We start from the raw sequence: 25,916 nt of genomic DNA, 5'->3' as shown, positions 1-25,916 counted from the left end.
GCACTCAAAATGTAATACAACTCAAGATAAGCAATTTTTGTCGGGGACAAGTTTATCATATGATTGGATAGTTTTTCATTTTTTTAAAAAAAATCACATTTATTTAAAATATTCAGTAATTAGCTCTATCATTCAGTAGTTTAAATTTTTAAAATTTAAATAGATATAAATTTAAATTAAATAATTTCAATTATATCTGATTCATGTTTATCTGACTTCTAAGACACTTAGTCAAAATGTTCTGCCTGGCATTGTTAACCATATTCTCTATAATAATGTGTAATAAAATAGGTCACCTATTTTATATATATATATATACATATACATATATAATCTTCATAAAGATATCTGGCTAAAGTTATACACATGTTTGGCAATCTTGTATAAGAATTCAGATTTTGTAGTCATTGTTCATTTTAAAATTGTTTTACCACAAATAGCTCCTCTATAACATTGAAATGATTTAGCCCAATTTTAGTATTTTGTGGATTCAGTTAGATCACATTTCTCCTTTTCTTCAACACACACACACACACACACACACACACACACACACACACACACACACGACACAGCATGGTAATAGAAAGAACCCTGACTAAGGTATAAGGAGAACCAGAGTTCTAGGCTTGCTTCTGCTCCTGTGTGACCTCAGTAAGTATCAACTTTTGGTGGCCCTGCCTTCCCATTTGTTTCTTCTGATTTCTTAATTCTTTCCTGAATCTTGGAATACATCATCTCCTTTAGCCCACATATTAGCCTTAATCAGTATTACAAAAGGTGTTAATTAAAATATTACATTTTATATTTTAGCCATTTAAATTGATAAGTAAGCAAGAGATACTCAGTTTTTGAATGTATGCCATTTTGGGCTAATGGATAATTGGAATATAAGAGTTAAAATTTTGGCCCTGGCCGGTTGGCTCAGTGGTGGAGCATCGGCCTAGTGTGCAAGAGTCCCAGGTTCGATTCCCAGCCAGGGCACACAGGAGAAGCACCCATCTGCTTCTCTATCCCTCCTCCTCTCCTTCCTCTCTGTCTCTCTTTTCCCCTCCTGCAGCCAAGTCTCCATTGGAGCAACGTTGGCCCGGGCGCTGAGGATGGTTCTGTGGCCTCTGCCTCAGGCGCTAGAATTGCTCTGGTTGCAGCAGAGCGACGCCCCGGATGGGCAGAGCATCGCCCCCTGGTGGGCATGCCGGGTGGATCCCGGTCGGGCGCATGCGGGAGTCTGTCTGACTGCCTCCCCATTTCCAACTTCAGAAAAATACAAAAAAAAAAAAAAGTTAAAATTTTAACAATAAAAATAGATAACTTCACATTTTGGGGGACAGATATTTTCTTATCTAGTCAATTATAATTTGAACTCACTCAAGTAAAATTAAAGATATGAAGAAAATGTTGAAATTAAAAATTTTTGTAATGATGGTATAATTTAGGTATATTGTTCTCACTATAAATGCTATTAAAAATACTTACATGAACCTAGAAAAATGTACAACTGTTTAAAAATATAATTAAATATCTACTTTGAAGATGCACAAAAACTAGATGCAAACATTATTTTTGATTCAATTAAGTCTTTGGGGATTTCCTGTTCTGTCATTTCCACTGTGGAGGAGCTGTGTTTCAGTTTAAGAGAGCAGAAGTTTTACATCAAACCAAGAATTCCCCCAGGTCCACAAGAACATGCACCTTCTTCTGCTCTCTCTGCAGAATGTGGGAATGCAGGGAAAGAACATGAGAAAACCAAATTCTTATCCAGTATTTATATGCTATTATATACAAATATAATAGTTATACTCATGAGCAGCTGATACCGATCTCTCTTTTGTATGTTGCTTTCCCTATTTACAAAGCTTTCTCATGTGATTCAGTTGATTCTCAAAATAATTCCATAAATGGGGTTTTTAGCTTCATTTTAAAGATGAGAAAACAGATGCTTAAAGAAGTTAGGTGATTTACTCATGTACAAATACTATACAGCAAAGGCAAGCTTAGAACCCAGTTATTTTTTCTTTTATTTCTCCTTAAATATTCTTTCTACCATACCACTTTGGTTTTCAAAAAAAAAAAAAAAAAAAATTAAGCTAATACAGTTTAACAGTAAAAACCTCATGATTCCAAAAAGGCAGCTTCGTGGTGCCCCTTTGAAGAAATGGTTTACAGAACAGAATAGAAATGTACGTTATAAAATATTTGACATTGTCATCAAAATGTTCCTTGTAGGAGGGGAATTTAACCAGTAAGTTAAAAATTAGGAAACTCAAAGTCATTTGCCAGCCTTAACTCATTACTTTATCTTTACTTTTACTGATGAGATGTAAAATACAATTTGAATGCTAAATGTATCAAACATCTGATTGATTTTCCTTGTCCAGAGAAATTTTTCTTACATTTTCCTTGTATTGGAAATAGAGAAATTTAGAAACTTACTTGGACAAAAGCTATTATTATTATTATTATTAGTGCAAGAGAGACAGACAGAGAAAGGCTAGAAGGGAGAGAGATGAGAAGCATCAACTTGTGTTGCATCACTTTAGTTAGTTGTTTATTGATTGCTTCCCATACATGCCTTGACTGGGGGGCTCCAGCCAAGCCAGTGACTCTTTGCTTAAGCCAGTGACCTTTGGGTTCAAACCAGCAACCTTTGGGCTCAAGCCAGTGACCATGGGATCATGTCTATTATCCCACACTCAAGCTGGTGGCTCCGTGCTCAAGCTGGTGAGCCTGTGCTCAAGCTGGGGTTTCAAACCTGGGAACTCAGCATCCCACCTCAACTCTCTATCTACTGCTCCACCATCAATCAGGCCAAAAGAAGCTATTATTAAAAAATTCCTTATTTGGCCCTGGCTGGTGGCTACATGGATAGAGCATCATTCCAGCCCTCTGAGGTTGCAGGTTCAATCCCCAGTCAAGGCACATAAAAGAAACAACCAATGAGTGCAAAACTAAATGTAACAACTAAGGGGAACGAGTTGATGTTTCTCTCTTTCTTTCTCCCTTCCTTCCACTCCCTTCCTCTCTCTCTCTTCAATCAATGGGAAAAAAAATTTAATTCCATATTTACCTATATCGATAATTTTGGCAATAGTTCAAGGTAAATTGAATTTACTTTTTTGAAAATGTCAGTATATAAATAAATTTGTTTTTCTTGTCTAAATAAGGACAGTATACTACAACATCAAAACATTTGCTAATAAATGGTCCTTTGTTTTTATTGTTACAAATATTTGCAATAAAATATTTTGCTTGGGTCCTTGGATAGCTTCATAAAACAATGTTTTCAGAAGCAATAAATCAGAGAACAAATGAATATAAAAATTTTTCTTATGGTCAGGCAAAATTAAGGGAAGATAAATATTTAAGAGAATGGTTAAAAACCTGGAACCTTAAACAAGGAACTGCCATTTTAGTCCTAGTTGATACCTCTGAGATTGTCTAATTTATAAATGAACAGTGCACTTTTAAATCCACTTTACTATTCAATATTAATAAATTAACTCAAGAGAATGTAATTCCTGATAAAATCTTTCAGACTATACATGCACACAAAAATAAATCATTTCAAGCTGTCAAGAAAAATGAATAATATTGACATATTTGGACATTAAGTTCAGCTATATGCTAACAAATAAGAATGGGAGTAATTTGGTAGTTTCAAGAAAAATTCCGCTTTTCTTGATATTTTAGCAAAATACTCAATCTTGTAGTGTAAATAAGCACAGTGCTCTGAATCAAATACTTTACAAAATAGTGTTAAAATGGGCTTATCACTTTTTTTTAATGCCTTCATTGCATCATTTTCCTGTTAAGGTCAGTATTTATCCTGAAATGACATCAAGTCTGTTCTGGTTAGTTCTTTGGCATGTTTGAAGTCAGCAGAAGCACTCTTTCCTAGGCTTCACTGCTTCCTCAGAAGAATGCACAGTATTTGGAACAAAACCACTTTTAACCCCTTCCCAGCCATCCTGAATACAAATCTCTCCCCTTTTGATAAGTTCATATATGTCTCTTGTCAAGATAGTGAAGGATTCCTCAACATTTGTTGCATCTTTTGCTGAGGTTTCTATATACTTGATACCACAGTCTGCAGACAGTTTTTTAGCTTCTTCCCTTGTAACTTGACGTTGAGAAGCTAAATCACATTTGTGTCCCACTAGCAGAAATACAATCCGAAATGGCTGTACGTGCATTTTTGCTTCTTCTAGCCAATCTTTTACATGTTCAAAAGATCGTCGATTAGTTATATCAAAAACTAAAAATCCACCAACTGAGTTGCGGTAATAAGATCGAGTTATTGATCTGAAAAAGAAATAGAAAAAAATGATTGTAAAAAGACAAGCTGTTCTTATTCCCCCTTTTCAAACAATGTAGCACCATAATAAAACACGAAGATACCTTAATGCGATTTAAGTATGAAGTGTCGTAAGTGAACAAAAATATTCTGTGAGACTAATATACAAGCCAGTTTCAACCACTGACAACAAGTTATTTTTAGATAGACAAATATGCACTTACATGGTATGTCATCTTGCACTATTTTAGGATTGTTTTTATTTTTAAATATCTGAAAAAATAATTATTACATCATTGTAGTTAAAAATAGGCACACTGAAAGATTTAGTAAAGGTCAGAGGTTATTACCAGACCTTAAGAATCTCCCCTAGTCATTTAATTAAAAAAAACCCCTCTCTATCAGCGAAGTAAAAAACAAGGGCAGATTTTTTACAGTGTTAATTGCAGGTACAGTCCTATGCTATACCTATTCAAGAAACAAAATTGTTTGGAAATGGGATGAGGTATGCTAATGATTTTTTGCCTCTCCAGATGTAGTCTCCTCTCTTTGGACCTCAGGAAGCTGACCCTTTTTAGAAAGCTTGCCCAAACTCCCTTGCCATCTGGCTTGCAGTGGGGTTCAGCCAATGGGAGGTGATTGCTGGAGACTGGAAGGACAGGTATTGACACCTTCCAGCCCCCAACTGGGCTGAGACTTGACAGTAGTTGTGTTCCTGTGTCCAGACAAGGCTCCTGTTGGGTAGTTCCACCCCTGTGGCTATGCCTTTCACCAAGTTCTGGTGATCTCACCCCCTTCCTTCCCCCTGTTGGCCAGGTGGCTTCTCACTGTTGCTGTCCCTGAGTGCGTCACCATCCTTTGTAGGTGCCCTTGACCTTTCCCACATTTCTATAACTAGTCACTTCATTCAACTCTTCAGTTAACCTTTCAAGTGTGCCATTTTTTTCCTAACAGAATCATGAGGCAGGGTAGCAAGGTCATGTACTGGTTTTGGTTTTTTTTTTTACTTATATTTATTGTGGTAATACTGGTTAAAATTATACAGCTTTCAGGTGCCCAGTTCTGCAACCCATCTCTGTACACCGTATTGAGTATTTACCACCCCAAGTCCAGTCTTTGTCCATCATCATTTATCTCCCCTATGCCTTCCTCCATTTCCTCCCCAACCCCAGCAATCACCATGCTGTTGTCCGTGTCCATGAGTTTTTTCTTTTTTTGCTCAATTCCTCCACCCCCTTCACCTAGCCCACCCCACCACCCCACCCCACCCCGACAGCTGTCAGCCTGCTATCTATGAATCTGACTTTATTTTGCTTGTTAGTTCATTTTGTTCATTAGATACCACTTGTCTGTCTCTGACTGGCTTATTTCACTTAGCATAATCCTCTCTAGGGACATCCATGCTGTGGCAAAAGGTAAGATTTCCTTCTTTTTTATGGCCGCATAGTATTCCATTGTGCAAATGTACCAATGCTTTTTTTATCCACTCATCTACTGATGGACATTTGGGCCATTTCCAAATCTTGGCTATTGTAAATAATGTTGCAATGAATAGAGTGGCATGTTTTTTCAAATTAGTATTCTGGGTTTCTTTGGCTAAATTTCCAGATGTGGAATTGCTGGGTCATAAGGTATTTACATTTTTAATTTTCTGAGGTAATGCAATCCTGCTTTCCACAATGGCTGTACCAATCTTCATTCCCACTAACGGTACAGGAGGGTTCCCTTTTCTTTTCTTTAAAATTCAGCTTCTGTTTTATTAGAAAGGAGGGTTCCCTTTTCTGCACTTCCTCACCAACACTTGTTTGTTGCTTTATTTTTATTTTATTTTATTTTTTTCATTTTTTCTGAAGCTGGAAACGGGGAGAGACAGTCAGACAGACTCCCGCATGCGCCCGACCGGGATCCACCCGGCACGCCCACCAGGGGCTACGCTCTGCCCCCCAGGGGGCGATAAGTCGCCATGTTGTGACCAGAGCCACTCTAGCGCCTGAGGCAGAGGCCACAGAGCCATCCCCAGCGCCCGGGCCATCTTTGCTCCAGTGGAGCCTTGGCTGCGGGAGGGGAAGAGAGAGACAGAGAGGAAAGCGCGGCGGAGGGGTGGAGAAGCAAATGGGCGCTTCTCCTGTGTACCCTGGCCGGGAATCGAACCCAGGACTTCTGCACGCCAGGCCAACGCTCTACCACTGAGCCAACCGGCCAGGGCTGTTTGTTGCTTTATTGATGATAGTCATTGTTATATCTCACTGTGGTTTTGATTTGCATTTCTCTGATGATTAGTGATGTTGAGCATCTTTTCCTATGGACATATAGTTTTATATTTCTTGCCTTTACATACGTTGTTTTCTCTAACTAGAATGTCTTCTTCTTTTTTAATTTAGAAATTAAATTTAATGAGCTAACATTGGTTAATAGGAACACATAGGTTTCAGGTATACATCTCTATAGCATTTGAACTATTTGTTGTGCTCTGTGCCCATCACCCAGAGACAAATCCTTTTCTGTCACCATATATTTGGCCCTCTTTACTCCTCTGCCCTCCTTCCTCTGGAAAGCACTTCAATTTTGTCTAGACCCCTGAGCCTCAGTTTTATGTCCCACCTATGTGAGGAATCATATAGTTCTTAGCTTTTTCTGATTTACTTATTTCACTTAGCATAATATTCTCAAGGTCCATCCATATTATTGCAAATGGCAATATTACATTCTTTATGGCGAGTAGTATTCCATTGTATCTATGGACCACATCTTTTTATTCAATCCTCTATTGAAGGACATGTAGTTATTTCCATGTCTTGGCCACTGTAAATAATGCTCAGATAAATATGGGAGTGCATATGTATTTGCATACAAATGTTTTCAAGTTTTTGTGGTAGATACCCAGTGGAGGAATTGCTGGGTCATATGGTAATTCTATTCTTAATTTTTTCAGGCACTGCCATACTGTCTTCCATAGTGCCTGTACCAGTTTACATTCCCATCAGCAGTGAATGAGGGTTCCTTTTTCTCCACATCCTCTCCAGCACTTGTTATTACCTATCTTGTTGATAACAGCCAATCTAACAGGTGTGAAGTGGTATCTCATTGTAGTTTTAATTTGTATTTCTCTAACAGCTAGTGAAGATGAGTATCTTTTCATATATCTGTTTGTTGTTTGTATTTTTTCATGAGACAAGTGTGTCTGTTCAGATCCTCTCCCCATTTTTTAATTGAATTGTTTGTTAGGTTGTTGTTGAGCTTTGCGAGTTCTTAATATATTTTGGATGTTAATCACTTGTTGGAGCTGTTGTTTTTGAATATTATCTCACATTTGGTTGGCTGCCTTTTTTTTTATTTTTTTATTTACAGAGACAGAGAGAGAGTCAGAGAGAGGGATAGACAGGGACAGACAAACAGGAACGAAGAGAGATGAGAAGCATCAATCATCAGTTTTTTGTTGCGACACCTTAGTTGTTCATTGATTGCTTTTTCTTATGTGCCTTGACTGTGGGCCTTCAGCAGACCGAGTAACCTCTTGCTCAAGCCAGTGACCTTGGGTCAAAGCTGGTGAGCTTTGCTCAAACCAGATGAGCCTGCGCTCAAGCTGGCAACCTCAGAGTCTTGAACCTGGGTCCTCCACATCCTAGTCCGATGCTCTATCCACTGCGCCACCACCTGGTCAGGCTGCCTTTTTGTTTTGATGTCTGTTTCTTTTGCTGTGCAGAAGCTTTTTAGTTTACTATAATCCTCTTCATTTATTTTTGTCTTTACATCTCTTGCCTTTTGGGTTAAATTCATAAAATATTCTCTTTGGCCAAGGTCCATAAGTTTAGTGCCTATGTTTTCTTCTATGTAATTTATTGTTTCAGTTATTATTATTGTCAATGGCTGTATAATACAGTAGTCTGTGAGAAAGTTTTTAAAAAATATAATCACTTGAGAATCTCTCTGGTGGGGATTATGAGGAGAAACAGGAAAGCAGAAAAATGGCAAGAAAAGGGAGGTAAACTACTCACTTCACACTTCCACAACAAATAGTACTTGTGGTATCAGGTCACAGAACTGAGCCATAATTTCAGCAATAAGGATAATGAAAGTTGAGAGTATCAGATAGCCCACTGTCCTGCACAACGATCTTTGATGCGTCAGGCAAGTAACAGATGAGTTTGCTGAAGGGTGATCTCAATGCTCAATATCAGTGACAACTTGGAAACTGAGACACATGCGATCTCTGGCTCATATAACACTTAGCGCTTTCCTTCCAATAAAATAAATTAATCCAGTGTAACAAATATTAAGTGACACCTAGCATTTTCTGGGCACTATGATTGTTAGGTATATAGAAATCTGCCACTGTCTTTAGCAGGCTGAAAATAATGCAGTTAATTTAAGTTGCTGCTTTTAAAACAAAAATTGAGAGTTAATATGTTATTGTTTGCTACTCAACTTTATATGTGTGAATGTAGGCAAATGTACAGTGCCTTAAGAGAAACCTATGAATAACACATTGATAGCTTCAATTTATTCAGCACCAACTCTGCAGCATTTATTTGCCCTTCTACTTAATTTTCCATTAATATAATTTATAAAAAACATGCTTTTGTGGTTGAAGACTTATCAAAATGCTTGTATTTTAGGCAGAGGCATATTTTATACTGTAGGAAATATCATGTTTTCTAGTGCTTTGTATTTAATTTTGAATATATTTGGAATACAGTTGGCAAATAATTCTACAAAATAAAATTACGGCCTGACCAGGTGGTGGCGCAGTGGATAGAGCATCGAACTGGGATGCAGAAGACCCAGGTTTGAGACCCCGAGGTCACCAGCTTGAGCGCGGGCTCATCTGGCTTGAGCAAAAGCCCACCAGCTTGAACCCAAGGTCGCTGGCTCCAGCAAGGGGTTACTCGGTCTGCTGAAGACCCGCGGTTAAGACACATATGAGAAGCAATCAATGACCAACTAAGGTGTTGCAACGCGCAATGAAAAACTAATGATTGATGCTTCTCATCTCTCTCCATTCCTGTCTCTCTGTCCCTGTCTATCCCTCTCTCTGACTTACTCTCTGTCTCTGTAAAAAAAATAAAAAATAAAAAATAATAAAATTACGGTAAAGTCTATGCAAGTATGCTATCAAACAGCCCTTATCTATGTTTATTTAGAATAAAGGGTCTCAATAAGACATCTGCCATTTTCTATATAGTAAGTTGATCTGCAGTTTCTGCATGCAGGACTGGATATTAGGTTTAGAATTCTGATATGATTAGGCTTCAGATTCATATATAGTTGTCCTAGGGGGTAGGTTTTTCCTAAAAACAATTGGGCATTCCTGCTGTCAATCATTTAGGACAGTGCTTTCAACCTTTTTCATCTCATAACACATATAAACTAATTACTGAAATTCTGCTGCACACCAAAAAATATATCATGATTTTTGCAAATCTGACATAAAGTATAATTTTTATTCATTCACATTGTACAGCTATTGTAGTGTTGGCTATTGTCATTTTTTTGTGGGACAATCTAAAGGAAAAGCGGTCGGTGCTTCTGACAAAATAGATATTGCATGTTTTAAAAATTCTTGTGGCACACTGGTTGAAAAGCACTGATTTAGGGCCCTGGCCAGTTGACTCAGTGGATAGAACATTGGCCCCGGTGTGTGGACATCCAGGTTTGATCTCCAGTCAGAGCACACATGAGGAGAAAACATCTGCTTCTCTCCCCCTTCTCTTCCTATTCCCCTCTTGCAGCCAGTGGCTCAATTGGTTCCAGTGTCAGCCTGGGCACTGAGGATAGCTCAGTTGGTCTGAGAATTGGCCTCAGACGTTGAGGATAGCTTGGTGGATTTGAACATTGTATCTAGATGGGGGTTGCCCAGTGGATCCTGGTTGGGGTGCATGCAGGAGTCTATCTCCTCTCCTCTCACTTAAAAAAGAAAGAAAATCATTGATTTAGGGGAAGAGACAGGCTTTCAGACTGAAAACTAGAATTTGAAAGGCAGCTTATAGAGGGGAGAGGGAGTACCTATCTTTCTTTGGACATCCTCGTTTGAGTCAGGATACTTACTTAGATCCCTAGAGTTCTTGAAGGTATTGTAAGAAAGTAGGGAACAGATCTTAAAACAACTAGGTAGGTAGGCTCCCTGTAAAGACTTCAAGAGTTGATGATGAGTTATAACTCTTTATAAGCAATTATATCTTGTTGCATGTTACTTTACATCCATTACCTTCTGGGCTTTGAAAGTCTCACTGAATGTATGGATGACTTAAAGTAAGGGAAACAATTAGGGAAGAGCCCTGGCCAGATGGCTCGGTTGGTTGGAGCATCCTCCGGATATGCAGAGGTTTCTCTCTCTCTCTCTCTCTCACTTCCTCTCTCTAAAATAAATAAAATAATTTTTTTGAAAATTAAGGAAGAGGAGAAGGGAGAAATAAATGGATTATAATCTGGTCTCAAGTGTGTTATGGAAAGATTTTATTTATTCATTTTAGAGAGAGGAGAGAGAAAGAGGGATGAGGGAAGTGGGAAACATCAATTCATAGTTGCTTCTCATATGTGCCTTGACCAAGCAAGCCCAGGGTTTTGAACCAGTGACCTGAGATTTCCAGGTTGATGCCACCACAAGTCATGCCTTTTAAAAATTTATTTATTTATTTATTTATTTATTTATTTATTTTTAGAGAAAGGAGAGAAAGAGAGATAAAGTGGGGGTAGGGAGTAGGAAGTATCAACTCGTAGCAATTGCTTCTCATATATGCCTTGACTGAGCAAACCTGGGTAGTTTTTTGTTATTTTTTTTCTTCATTTTTTGAAGAGAGAGAGAGACAGACAGACAGGAAGGGAGAGAGATGAGGAACATCAACTCATGGTTGAATCACATTAGTTGTTCATTGATTGCTTCTCATACATGCTGACGGGGTGGGGGAAACAACTCCAATCAAGCCAGTGACTATGGGGTCATGTCTATGATCCCATGCTCAAGCCAGTGACCCCATGTTCAAACTGCTGAGCCCATGCTCAAGCTGACAACCTCAGGGTTTCAAACTGGGTCCACAGCATCCCAGGTCGACACTATATCCACTGCACCACTGCTTGTCAGGCTTTGATTGTATTTTTTTAAAAAAACCCTTCTGGTTCTGTTATACCTAGAAAGCTACACTATTAGCAACTCCTATTCCATTTTCCAAGATTAGTCTTCTCTCAGAATCTCTCCTTCTCCCTGCCTTAACTGAAACCTGCTGGTCCCTGAGAACACAGATCTCGCTGCAGCATGCTCAAGTTGTTCATTAGAATGAAGAGGAGGTGACTTCTGCCTCGCCAATGCCACTTTGAGATAATTATTTCTCTCCCAACCCTGTTGTAAAAAAAAAAAAAAAATCCCTTGCTCCTTTGAGGCTTATGCCATCTGGCTCTATCATCTGTTGTTGTCTGCCAACTGCTTGGTCATTCTCTATGTACTGAAGACTAGCAGTTACCTTGCCCTTTCTTTCCATCTCAATTCCTGTCATTCTGCTCACTGATTTCAACATTAATTTAACTGTCTCATGTCATCTCAGTTTCTTGACTTCCTCATCTCTAATGAACTCTCTCCTCCATTCTACCTTTCTCATCCACTCCCTTTCATCATCAGAAATGCTCACTACCTCCCAAACTGCAAATTTAATCTTTTTGACCAGAACTTCACAGCCTGCCAGTATGTTTTTACTGTGATACTTTGTTAATTTCATTAAGACTTGTAATCCGCCTGACCAGGCGGTGGCTCAGTGGACAGAGTGTCGGACTGGGATGCAGAGGACCCAGGTTCGAGACCTCGAGGTCGCCAGCTTGAGCGCAGACTCATCTGGTTTGAGCAAGGCTCACCAGCTTGGACCCAAGGTCACTGGCTCTAGCAAGGGGTCACTTGGTCTGCTGAAGGCCTGCGGTCAAGGCACATATGAGAAAGCAACCAATGGACAACTAAGGTGTTGCAACGAAAAACTAATGATTGATGCTTCGCATCTCTCTCCGTTCCTGTTTGTCTGTCCCTATCTATCCCCCCCCTCTCTGAAACCCATTGACCAAGTCTATCAATTTCTATTGATAAATACCCTACTATCTTTACCTCCTTCCATATCTTAGTTCTCTGAAACATCACTACAATTGTTTTCTTGGAAGTATCTCAATCCCCCTCTCCCTCTCCCTCTGCCATATTCATTTGGGAAAACTATATCTGGTTCATTCCATTATGCAGCTGAATGTTTTTGAGGAAAATCACTCAACCAGGCAGGCTGGTGTCTCTATGAATTAATTATAACCAATCCAACAGACACTCAACACTGCCATGGAATACTGCTGGTATGAGGAGAAAGTCATCTTCCTATTTCTTCACATTTAGGTTTATACCACAGGAAGAAACAGAATTTCCATCTGACCTTCCTCTTTCCACAAGAAAATTGGAGGAACATTTTACTTCTCTTATTAGGTTCCTCCATAGAGGGAAACATGGCTGCTTTGATTGGAGTCTGTTTCTCAGGCTGCTGGCAGAATCACAAGGACTCAAGGTTTGCACTCTTGTATAGCATCCTTTACTCCCTTCCACTTTCTGAATCCTTGGTATTGGTTTGCTAATTATAAGAGGCAGGTAGCTGCTGTTCTATGTTTATCACTGAATACCCAGTGGTTCTTAACTGCCTGGCACATAGTGGGCACTCGGGACATTATTAGTGGGTGAATGGCTGTTGGGGAAATGTGAGAAATGGCAGAGGGAGTAAGAAAGTTTGGAGGACTGAGATAGTAGCAGTGCATAAAGAAAGAAAGGTGCTGAACACTAGGTCACTAAGTTGTAATGAGCATGTCACTGTTGGAGAAGGATGGATAAATTAAATATACATGTATGCATCTGAAATATACATCCTATGAAAATATGGTAGTCAGTGATCTCTGTGACATTTCTTTTGGGGAGGGGGATTCCTTAATCCAGGGCATGCTGACAAAACCTCTCCAAAGACAAGTTCTCTTATGTCCCCTACCAAGAAGAAAAAGAGCATAATACTTGGTGGAACTTTTTGGGTTTTGAAGGATACTGGTATAATATTTGGATATACCTCTCTGACCCATTAAGTGGGAAACTCAAAAGGCTACCAGCTTTAATAGAACTGAATGCAAGGGAAATCCCCTTCAGCTGGTCCAAGCTACAATGCAAGCAGCTTTGCCATTTGGCCTTTGGTGCACCAGGTTTAATGGTGTGCCTGCCTGAAGTGCCTATAGCAGACTGGGATGCCCTGTCAAGCCTGGGGAAGGTTCCACTGGACAATTAAAGAAGCATTTTGGAATAAAGGCAAGCTCTCTTTGTCAAAAGCTATTTCACCTTTGGGAAATAATTTGTGGCTTACAACTTTTTTTTTTTTTTAAGTGAGAGGCAGGGTGAAAGAGACAGAGAGATAAAAACATCAAGCTGTTCCTGTATGTGCTCTCACCAGGGATTGAACTGGTAACCTCTGTGCTTCTAGATGACACTCCAACCAACAAAGCTATCTGACCAGGGCTTACACCCTTTCTTTGATAAGAGACCAAATGCCTGGCTGTAGAAGATCAAATGACTGCAATCTAAATGTTCATCACGAGCTGTTCTCTCTATGTGTTCTCTCACTCACCAGGCTGGAACTCTGTCACCAAGCAAAAGTCATAAGTATAGGTAGGAATAGGGGTGGAACTGGAGGGGACCTAGTGTAACAAGGCTCAGACACCCAGCATGCCTATGCTGTAGGACCCTCTCAATGTATGGCCTTATCTGGATTTTCCAGTAATTAAAGAGGGGAAAAAAAAATCCAAGTTTGCCTTACAGATGGCTTGAAACAATACGCTGGCATTGGTCAGCCCCACTCAACTGGATGTTCAGTGGAAAAGAGAAACTCTCCAATTTGTGGAACTTCTCCCAGAGGAAGAGACAGAGAGATGAAGGTAAGAATCTACACCAATTCATGAGTAGAGGCTAAGTGTTTGGCATGTTGGAGAAAGCAAGATCAGACAGACAGTGATAACAAGGATGTACTGGGAAGCAGTAAGCAGGTGGGTCTAGAATATGTGAATATTTGTATCTTATGTAAATATTCACCTCCTCTATAAAGGAGTTTCTAATAATTGGTGAAACAAAACATCCTGTCCTATAGTTAACAGTCAGCATACTTTCACAGAAGTTTGGACTCAAAGTGGTCATGGTAGAAAAACGAAGGATGTGACTGAGCTCAGATTTTCTCTTACCTGGCCTGTCATTGCTTAATACCAGATTTTCCAGGAGCTACTGACACCTCAGATGTAGTACTTTATTCTGGGAGACCATTATGGAGGAGACACTGACATGTCCTCACTGTAACAGACATTTAATCTGGACTCAAATGATACTAGCACCACCATCCATGAATTTACAGAATGCCTGATAGTCACAGTATCCCATACTTTGATACAAACCAAAGACTTCATTTAACAGAGGAAGAGACAGATAAATGGGCTGATACCATGGAATTCATTGATCTTATCACTGTTATGTAGAAGCATCTTGCCCTGTAAAATTGTGGAATGGGCATTTTTATGCCCAAGTCCAGATTTGTAAAATTTTGGCATACCCTTCAGGATGTCTATGTTCTAAACCAATGAGGAAAGCGTAGATGGTATTTTTCCCCACAGATAGATGCTGTGGTTTGGAAAACAAGGGATGAAAGTGGGATGATGATGCCTCTCATAATTACACTTAATGAGTCATTGAATTTTTTTTGTTTCTAATCCCTGTAACTATAAACTATGCTGATATAAAGGTTTTAGTATCCAAGAGAGAAATGCTTTCACTAGAGAACTACATGATGCTTCTACTGAATTAACTGAGACTGCCAACTGGCCATCTGGATATTCTCATGGCAGTGGGTAACCATGCAGAAAGGGACAACAGTATCGTGGGGACCACACTGGCCTTCTGTGGTCCTTAATGCCCAGAGCTGCTTGGGGTCTTTTGATTTCTTCCAAGCCCAGTCCCTCCAGTTTCCCATCAAGTCTCTGTGCCTCAGACATGCTTCTATTTACTTTCATTTTTTTTTTCAGAGAGAAGGGGAAAACATGGGGGGAAGGAAACACAAAAGGGAGAGGGGAGAAAGAAAGGGAGGAGGAAGAAGAAGAGGAGAAAAAATAGGAAAAGAGGAGCAGGAAGAGGAAGAGGAGGGGGAAGAAAGAGGAGCAAGAGGAAATGAAGGGGAGGAGGAAGAAGAGGAGGAAGAGGAAAAGGAAATGGAGAAGGAGTGAAGAATGAGGGTGGAAGAGGAAGAAATGGAGGAGAGGAGACGGAATCCAGTTACTTCTATTTTTGATTAAGGTGCTCAAATTGGTTTTGTTGCTGGCAATCCAAGACCTGATGGATCCAATCAGAATATATTTTGTAAGAAAAGAATGACAAAAAGCAAACTCACAAATATTTTTAAACTTTAACAATTTCCTGAGGCAAAACTTATTTCCTTTTAAAATTATTGTGCTGAAAAGCATGTGATCGTCCCCTCTTCACAATTTTTAAGTGTATAGTAGAGGATTATTAACTATAAGCACAGTGGTGTACAGCAGACCTCTAGAACTTCTTCATCTTCCATACCCAATAAACAGCAGCTCTTTCTCCTCCCACCACCCTCTGGCAACCATACTTTCTGCTTCTATGAGTGTGACTAGTTTAGATACCTCATAAGTAGAATTATGCACTATTTGTCCTTCCTTCTATAGCTGCCTTATTTTACTTAGCATAAGGTCCTTAAAATTCACTCATGTAGCAAATTAGAGGATTTCCCTTTTTTATGGCTAAATAATATTCAATAGCATGTATATATTACATTTTCTTTATTCATCCACAAAGTTCATTCTAATGTGTATATTTGCTTTAGGATAGAAAAAAATGGTTGCCTTGTTTATGTAAACATTATTAACTTGCTGGTTTCCCTCTTTAATTTTATTCCTGAATTACATAGACAAATATTGAGAGCACTGTAGTTTGCTTACATTTACAATGAGTTAATTGATGAGCAATGCATTCAAATGTAAATGATATCCCTTGGTGAATTTGGAATTTTTTTTATACAAATAGCATGATTACTGAGATTCTGAAAAATGTAAATTACATCTGAAATTAAACAATTATCTAGTTTCTTGGAAGGTGCTAAAAACAGGATCCCTAGAATGTTCAAGATTATTTATACTAGCTAGTTACTTAAATATAAAATTTTATCTGAAAGTGGAAAGATTATACACATTTTATATGCTGTTATGAACTTGGCTGGATGGGCATAGGCCTTTAAAAAAGCAACAAAATGGGCCCTGGCCGGTTGGCTCAGCGGTAGAGCGTCGGCCTGGCGTGCGGGGGACCCGGGTTCGATTCCCGGCCAGGGCACATAGGAGAAGCACCCATTTGCTTCTCCACCCCCACCCCCCTCCCTCCTCTCTGTCTCTCTCTTCCCCTCCCGCAGCCAAGGCTCCATTGGAGCAAAGATGGCCCGGGCGCTGGGGATGGCTCCTTGGCCTCTGCCCCAGGCGCTGGAGTGGCTCTGGTCGCGGCAGAGCGACGCCCCGGAGGGGCAGAGCATCGCCCCCTGGTGGGCAGAGCGTCGCCCCTGGTGGGCGTGCCGGGTGGATCCCGGTCGGGCGCATGCGGGAGTCTGTCTGACTGTCTCTCCCCGTTTCCGACTTCAGAAAAATACAAAAACAAACAAACAAAAAAAGCAACAAAATGCAGAGCACTTGCTGACTGACTTGTGTAAAATGAACTGATGTTATCTCCTGGAAACGCCCTTTCTGTGGCTTTGCCAACTGTAATAGGCATTGAGAGGATAGAAGTATTGTACTTTGATGCCAAAGGCTGTTGGCAGCAAGCAGTCTATGAAAACATTTGTCTTGTGAGAACCTCTGTTCACCATTACATTACACTCCTGTTGCCCTCTGGGAATAGTCACCGTGTGATGCTTTATACCTGCTTCACCTGCCTTGTAATCTGGGCCTTTTCGACTGCTTTCTGGAGACCAGTTTGTGCCCTTGCCTAAAATTCTGAAACTTGAAGCTTATAACTTGTATTTTTCTTTATACCTACAAACATTAAATTAGTTTTATTTTTATTTTATTTTACTTTTTTTTTTTGTATTTTTCTGAAGCTGGAAACGGGGAGAGACAGTCAGAGACAGACTCCCGCATGTGCTCGACCGGGATCAACCCGGCACGCCCACCAGGGGCGACGCCCTGCCCCTCCGGGGCCACTCTAGCGCCTGGGCCATCTTTGCTCCAATTGGAGCCTTGGCTGCGGGAGGGGAAGAGAGACAGAGAGGAAGGGGGGGGGGGTGGAGAAGCAAATGGGCGCTTCTCCTATGTGCCCTGGCCCGGAATTGAACCCGGGTCCCCCGCATGCCAGGCCGACGCTCTACCTCTGAGCCAACCGGCCAGGGCAAAATTAGTTTTATTTTATAATTCTAGGATCTTTCCATCAAAAAATCATTTGTGGTTGTGAAGGCTATATATAATACTGATAAGACCTAATGGGTCATATTCTCTCTTCAAATATGTGAATTTATTCTCCTGACCACCTTGTATTTTCCTTTTATGAAAGATCATCATTTTGTGACAGCAAGGCCTTTTTTTTATCACCTCCAGAATGCTCTATTTACCTTTTATCCTCCATAGCAAAGAACACATTCTGATAGCCTATACAGTTTTCCCAGTTTATCTGGTTATAGCTTTTCCCCCGTGAGAAGATAAGCTACACAAGAGCCAAGGTTTTTGGAATGCTGTCTCCCTAAGTGTCTAAGTCAGACTGTGAGTCCTACCAATGTAAACGAATAAAGAACCAGATTAATAAATTCAGATTTAGTCACACTGTGTACAGCCAGCGTGTGAATACTGAGCAAAGGGAAGAATAACAGAGAAAAAAACAAAAAAGCTCATTTCCTTTTGATATTTCTAGTAAGGATCTATGAAGTCAAAAGGAGAAATAGGCTAAATAATTATATACACTATAAGCATACAGGTGAAATGACCTACATTTTTCTAAAAAGCTACTATAAGTTAGAAGTAATACAAATTGTTCTTTGCAGTGGATTCTGGAAGATGTGTAAAAGTCAAAATAATTTATTTGGAAATTAATGAGAAATGTTTCTAGCTTCATTAGCTGCCAATAAGGTGATAATGAAAGGATGCTTTTTTTTTTTTTGTATTTTAGTAGAAAGGGTATAACAGACCTCACTTATTCCAATGCTTTCTGGAATGCTTTTGCAGGACAACGATGGGACGATGACCAGCTTCTCATGATTATCTCATTGTCCATATAACATAGTGTCTTCTGTGATCTAACATAATTAAAGAATATTTTTCTTGCATTATACTTCTCCGTTTGTGTGTGCGCGCGCATGTGTGTGTAGAGAACATCCTCAAGCAGCTTCCTAAAAAAGATGCATGGGGTAATATTTTGAAATCTTTCATATTTGATTTCTGCTCTCACAGCTAAATGATAGTTTAGGTACAGAATTCCTTCAGAATTTTGAAGTCATTTCTCCCGTGTCTTCTAGCTTCAACTGTTGTTTTAGGGAAGTCTAAGGCCAAACTGACTCCTGATATTTTTAAATTTAAGTAATTTTTAATTTTTCAACTATACTTGATATACAGTATTATATTACTTTCAGATGCACAACCCAGTGATTAGACATTATATGACTTAAGTGATCATCCCAGTAAGTCTCCCACTAACCTGATACCATACATAGTTATTAGACTCTTCTTCACTTTATTCCTTTATTTAAAAATAAATTTTGGAGTGTAGTGTTTTCCTTTTTAATCTGTCTCAAGGTATCCTTTTTGTTGTTAATTAAAAAAAATTTATTCATTGATTATAGAGAAAGGAAGAGAGACAGGAACATTGGTCTGTTCCTGTATGTGCCCTGACCGGGGACTGAACTGGCAACTCTGTGCTTCAGAGCAATACTCTAACCCAGTGGTCCCCAACCCCCGGGACATGGACCAGTACCAGTCTGTGGGCCATTTGGTACCGGTCCGCAAAGAAAGAATAAATAACTTATATTATTTCCGTTTTATTTATATTTAAGTCTGAACGATGTTTTATTTTTAAAGAAATGACCAGATTCCCTCTGTTACATCTGTCTAAGACAGGGGTCCCCAAACTACGGCCTGCGGGCCGCATGTGGCCCCCTGAGGCCATTTATCTGGCCCCGGCCGCACTTCTGGAAGGGGCACCTCTTTCATTGGTGGTCAGTGAGAGGAGCATAGTTCTCATTGAAATACTGGTCAGTTTGTTGATTTAAATTTACTTGTTCTTTATTTTAAATATTGTATTTGTTCCTTTTTTTTTTTTTACTTTAAAATAAGATATGTGCAGTGTGCATAAGGATTTGTTCATAGTTTTTTTTAGAGTCCAGCCCGCCAACAGTCTGAGGGACAGTGATCTGGCCCCCGGTGTAAAAAGTTTGGGGACCCCTGGTCTAAGACTCACTCTTGACGCTTGTCTCAGTCACGTGATACATTTATCCGTCCCACCCTAAAGGCCGGTCCGTGAAAATATTTTCTGACATTAAACTGGTCCGTGGCCCAAAAAAGGTTGGGGACCACTGCTCTAACCAACCAAGCTATCTGGCCAGGACTCACGGTATCTTTTGATTTATTTCTTGATGGCATTGTTAACCCATTTGTTGTTTATTTTTTATTTTTGAGAAAGAGAGAGAAAAACAGGAAGGGAGAGAGAGTAAGAAGCATCAACCCATAGTTGCTTTCACTTTAGTTGTACATTGAGCTTCTTGTACGTGCCTTGACCAGGGCTGAGCCAATGTCCCCTTGCTCAAGCCAGTGACCTTGGGCTTTTCATGCCAGCGACCTTTTTTGGGGGGCTGAAGCTGGTGAGCTTTGGGATTGTGTGGATGATTCCCCCTCTCAAGACAGTGACTCCACACTGATGAGCCAGTGCTCAGAGCCAGTGACCTTAGGTTTTGAAGCGGTGACCTTAGCGTTCTGGGTTGACGGTTTATTCAGTGTACCACCACCAGTCAAGCTATTCACTGTATTCCTTATGCTGTACTTTACATCCCCATGACTATTCTGTAACAACCAATTTGTACTTCTTAATTCCCTCATCTTTCAGACCCACCTCCCAAGCTCACTCTTATGTGGCAACGATCAAAATGTTCTCTATCTATGACTCTGTTTCTGTTCTGCTTGTTTTTTTTTTTTTAGATTCAATTGTTGATATATAAGTATTTGTTGTCATTTTATTACACATCTTTTTCTTCTTTTTAAGATTTTATTTATTGATATTTATTGATTTTAGAAACCAGGGAGAGAGAGAGAGAGAGAGAGAGAGAAAGAGAAAGAGAGAAAGAGAGAGAAAGGAAGGAGGAGCGGGTAGCACCAACTTGTAGTTGTTGCTTCTTGTATGTGCCCTGACCGGGCAAGCACAGGGTTTCAAACCTCTGCAGCTTCTTTAACATCACATGTCTTATATCCTCACTTTCTTGGACTTTGTTTTTAATTCTCTCACTAATTTTCCTCACCTCCAACAGTCCTCTGCTATACAATTACTTAACCTTCTCTCTACTTTCATTCACTTAGAATGAATAGAGTCTGTTCATCTACTCTATCAATTCTGTTTTAAATATCACCTTATATTTGCTTTGTTAACTTTTGCTTTCTTATCACATAGCCTTTCTGTAGCCCCTCCTTTTTTTAAGTGAGAGGGTGGGACATAGTGAGACAGACTTCCACATGTACCTGGACCGGGGTCCACCCAGCAGCTGTCTGGGGTGGATGTTCAAATCAACTAAGCTATCCTCAGAACGGGAGGCTGACACTCAAACTAATCGATCCACTGACTGTGAGAGGGGAAGAGAGAAAGATAGGGGAGTGGGAAGGGAAGAAGGAGCAGATAGTCGCTTTTCCTGTGTGCCCTGACCGGAATCAAACCCAGAATGTCCATAGGGAGGACTGATGCTCTATCCGCTGAGCCACCAGCCGGGGCCAACATTGTTTTAAATGCAAGTTTATGATGGAACATTCTGCTAAATGACAGAAAATCAAGTATTTGTAGGTAGTTACTGAAATATGTATGTATTTATAAATATATTTGGTTAAGAGCCAGAAAAAAAAAGTATGATCCGTTGTCAGTAAACATTTCCTAAATATCTTTGCATTATTATGGGATTTAATGTCTGGTTTTAATAATGTATATAAAATGAAGTACTATTTCCATTCTTCTTAAAAGTAATGATCTATTTAGCACAAGGGTCTTTAAGATCTAACCAATCATCTTTTACTCTCTTGTCAATCAGTTCAGATCTACTTTTAAGGAAACAATTAGATACAATAAGGTTTTACTACCCATGTTCTTATAGTTGCAATTCACAGTAGATGCTATAAGTTTAAAGCATAAAGACATGTTTTTATTATATTTATATTAGAGAGATGGAACAAAAGATGGTAGTACATGTTTTTTTTTTTCTTTAATTAAAAACAATTGCCTGGCCCTGGCCAGTTGGCTCAGTGGTAGAGCGTCGGCCTGGCGTGCAGAAGTCCCGGGTTCGATTCCTGGCCAGGGCACACAGGAGAAGCGCCCATCTGCTCCTCCACCCCTCCCGCTCTCCTTCCTCTCTGTCTCTCTCTTCCCCTCCCGCAGCCGAGGCTCCATTGGAGCAAAGATGGCCCGGGCGCTGGGGATGGCTCCTTGGCCTCTGCCCCAGGCGCTAGAGTGGCTCTGATCGCAACAGAGCAACGCCCCGGAGGGGCAGAGTATCGCCCCCTGGTGGGCAGAGCGTCACCCCTGGTGGGTGTACCGGGTGGATCCCGGTCGGGCGCATGCGGGAGTCTGTCTGACTGTCTCTCCCTGTTTCCAGCTTCAGAAAAACAAACAAACAAACAAACAAACAAAAAAACCAATTGCCTGACCAGGCGGTGGCGCAGTAGATAGAACGTCGGACTGGGATGCCGAGGACCCAGGTTCGAGCATGGGCTCATCTGGTTTGAGCAAAAAAAGCTCACTAGCTTGGACCCAAGGTCGCTGGCTTGAGCAAGGGGTTAGTTGGTCAGCTGAAGGCCCACGGTCAAGGCACATATGAAAAAGCAATCAATGAACAACTAAGGTGTTACAACAAAAAAACTGATGATTGATGCTTCTCATCTCTCTTCGTTCTTGTCTGTCTGTCCCTATCTATCCTTCTCTCTGACTCTGTCTCTGTAAAAAAAAACCCCCCCCAAAAACACATAACAATTTTTAGAGGGCAGAGAGAGAGGGAGACAGGAAGGGAGAGAAAGAAGGAGGAGAGAAATGAGAAGAATCAACTCATAGGTGCTTCACTTGTTCATTGATTGCTTCTTATACAATGCTTGACTGGGGGGCTCAAGCTGAGCCAGTGACCCCTTGCTCAAGCCAGTGACCTTGGGCTTCAAGCCAGAGACCTTGGAAATCATGTTGATTATCCTGCACTCCAGTCAGCAACCCTGTGCTCAGACCCAGAAGCCGGCATTCAAGCTGATGATGCTGGGTTTTGAATTAGGAAGCTCAGTGTCCAGGTCTACTCTATATCCACTACACCACCACCAGCCAGGCAGTAATGCTTTTTTTCTAACCCTGAAATATCTTAGAATTCATTTCTCATTGTGATCAGAAGTGAAGAAATTTGCAATCCACCTTAGAATGGTAAAACTGCAAGGAATCTGAGAGATTATAACGGCTCCTTTATTTCGTAGAGGAGGAATCAGAAGTTTGAAAATTATTTTAAAGGAAGCTTCTTGAAGAGGAAAAATTTTTCTTTATAAAATTCCAGGTATTGTATAATTCAAATCAATAAACTTCAACATCTTTCTGAAGGGCTGGCCTACCATCTTTCCACCTCATATATAGTAAAACTAAGGTATAAGCAAGCTAAGCAGTTCACTTATTATCTCTATGAATCAGTGTCATAGCTGGGAATGGAAGCCAAAACTTTAAATGTTGGAACACTCACAGAAGCAGGGTGATCTCATAGAGAACGAATGCAGGCTGGGGTGAGGGGAAGCCATGTTTGGGAAGTCCCCTCATGGAGTACTTCATTTCACAAGCCCAGTACTTGCTGAAGATGGCAAAATGCTTGTTTATCGATTTGAAGTTTTTGAATAAAAACCCAAAGACTACAATATCTCAGACTCCTCTTTTTAAAAAAGTGTTCTCAATCTTAGAAATTTAAAATGTGCTTTGTATCTGGTTCAGTCATAAATACCAGGAAATGCATACAATTTACATAGTTTTTATTTACAGGAGTCGCCTTTGTGAAGTCCTTCTTTCAGGGTTTCAGCTAACATTTAGAAAGACCACTCGTTTGATTCCCTCCTTCTCTGTTTAGAAATGTATATTCTGATGTATAATCACCCTGGAACGTTAAGTATTCATTACAGATAAAATAAAGGAACAGTTCCCAACAAACCTCAGTATATCTCTTTTTTCCTATCAAAGCACCACTGATGACAAACTTTTAAGAGAACTCAACTCCCCGCCCCCCAATAAATGAGAACTCAACCTTTAAAAAAACAAAACAAAACAAAACAAAAAACCCTCAGCTGTGCCAGTCCCCCGGAAGATACATCCAGTTGTTGTACATGACACATTCCCACAGGTCATGGCCCAGTATTTCTGATGAGCACATTCGGTGCGGTGAGGTGCTCACACCATTACCGCATCCATCTCCCTCTGAACCATGCCCCACGAGCTCCTGCAGTAACCGGGGCTGGAGCGCCGCTTGCTGGGAAGCTGAAGGGATCCTTCACGAATCTTGGTACCTACTCTGCAGTTCTCCCGGGCCGCGCAGAGGCGAAGCGGCTGGGCTGCGGGGGGAAAAGGGGAGCTCGGAGGAGGGTGGCCGAGTCAGGGTGTGCGCAGCGAGGGACGCTGAGTGTGGGGGGGTGGCAGCCGGGGGTCCGAAGAGTTGGGGATCAAAATACCACCGGAAGCGGAGAGAGTTGGGGAAGAGCGGGGGCGGAGAGGGTGACCCCGGTTCGGGCGGGTAAGAAAAGACTGAAAGGGGGCGCAGGAAATAGGCGCCAAAGAAAGAAGTGAGAAATTGCGGAGGAGGAAGTCGTCCCTGGAAGAGGAGGGGCAAAGGGGAAGTGAGAATGGAGTGCTTGCACTTTCGGGAGGGAAGGGCCACAGGGCCCTCCGGACCAGGGCTCCGGCGGCCGGTACCGGAGGACGGGGCCCCGGGCGGGCGGAGGGGCGGCGCGGCCCCTGGGTTCCCGGGTAGCCCGGCGCCGGCGGCCCTACCTGAACCGCTCCTGCCCCGCCGTGTCCCAGAGCTGCAGCTTGATCCTCTTGCCGGGCTCGATCTCCAGCAGGCGGGAGAAGAAGTCCACGCCGACGGTGGGGTCGCAGGCGGGGGAGCGCAGCCCGGGAAAGCGGCCTCGGGTGAAGCGGTGCAGGAGGCACGACTTGCCCACCGTGGAGTCTCCGATCACGATGAGGCGGAACTGGTAGATCCAAATGGTCTCCATCACTCACGTGCCCCACGGGCCCGGGGACCGCCCCACCCTCCGCACAGCCGCGGGCTAAGTGCGACGGCGGGAACTGTCCCTTCAGCACCTCCCGGGGCTCGCCCGCCGGCTTCCAGCAGATTCCTGCGGCTTCGGCCGCCGCCTGGTCCCCGCCCTCTCAGGGGAGGCGGGGCCTCGGCCAGGGGCGGGGCCTCGGCCAGGGGCGGGGCCTCGGCCAGGGGGCGGGGCGGGACCGCGGCGCGGGGGAGGGGAACAGGCTAGCTGCGCGCGGGCTCCCGCCCGGACTTCTGTAAATCACTCTCCCGCAAAGCTCACCGCGCGCCGATGGAAAAGTGGGTGTGGTGAAGGACGTGACAGAAGCAACAAACAATGAAAATGAAGCAAGGTCTTAACTCCTGTACGGTCAGCCAATGAAAAGTGAGAATCATTTTCTTACAAGCGTCAGGGCGGGCTTGTCAGATTTCGGCTCCGATTTTGGGAGTCACGGAGGCGGTAACTTGGATTTCTGCAGTTGCTGCTTATTTAATAGATTTGACCGTCTCTGTGGCATCCGTTACTTCCCAGATTTCTTAAGATTCTAGTTGCGGGTTCCTGCTCTTTAGCCCTGCTGAGCGTCCCCTCTGAGGCGTTCTAAGGTGGAGGAGTTTGAGAACACTATGGAAATGGATAGAATGGATGCTTCTCTGTAAAGGGCTTTGGCCGTCGCTCCTGCCACCAGCATCATTTCCTCACTGCTTTCAGTATCACAGGAGAATGAGAAAAATGCAAAGTATCATCTTCATACTCTCTGGGGCTCTCCAGCCAGGGAAAGGAAAGGAGAAAAAAAGTGAAATATTTGGGATGCTGTAAAAGGATCCCATTCTTCTCGGTTTCCATTCTAAGTCAAAAAAATCCAAAAGTGGTCTCAATTTAGCTTTTCTCGTCAGGGATCTAAATAAACAAAAAACAACTGAATTTTGGTTAAATCTTACTACTTCCTCATGCCTTTCTTAAAACCGGAAAATAGCGAAGTCAATGTTTATCTTTTATTTTTAAGGATTTAAAAAAATTTTATTTAGACAATTTTAATGGGGTGACATTGATCAATTAGAGTATATAGATTCAGAGAAAACACCTCTAGATCATTTTGACATTTGATTAT

The 25,916-nt window shown here is 41.4% G+C and overlaps 1 protein-coding gene across 1 annotated transcript; it reads right to left on the bottom strand.

Annotated features, from left to right (window-relative positions):
• Window positions 1-3,210: 3,210 nt before the first annotated feature.
• RAB39A (RAB39A, member RAS oncogene family) lies at window positions 3,211-24,899 on the bottom strand. The gene is made up of 2 exons (XM_066360755.1): window positions 24,549-24,899; window positions 3,211-4,302 (listed from the first exon to the last, which is right to left on the bottom strand). The coding sequence occupies exons 1-2, from the start codon at window positions 24,773-24,775 to the stop codon at window positions 3,876-3,878; spliced, it is 654 nt and encodes a 217-aa protein (XP_066216852.1). The 5' UTR covers window positions 24,776-24,899; the 3' UTR covers window positions 3,211-3,875.
• Between the last annotated feature and the right edge of the window lie 1,017 nt (window positions 24,900-25,916).

Source organism: Saccopteryx leptura, chromosome 1 (assembly GCF_036850995.1).
Source record: "Saccopteryx leptura isolate mSacLep1 chromosome 1, mSacLep1_pri_phased_curated, whole genome shotgun sequence".
Taxonomy (NCBI): domain Eukaryota; kingdom Metazoa; phylum Chordata; class Mammalia; order Chiroptera; family Emballonuridae; genus Saccopteryx; species Saccopteryx leptura.
This window is presented reverse-complemented; position numbering and strand designations above follow the sequence as displayed.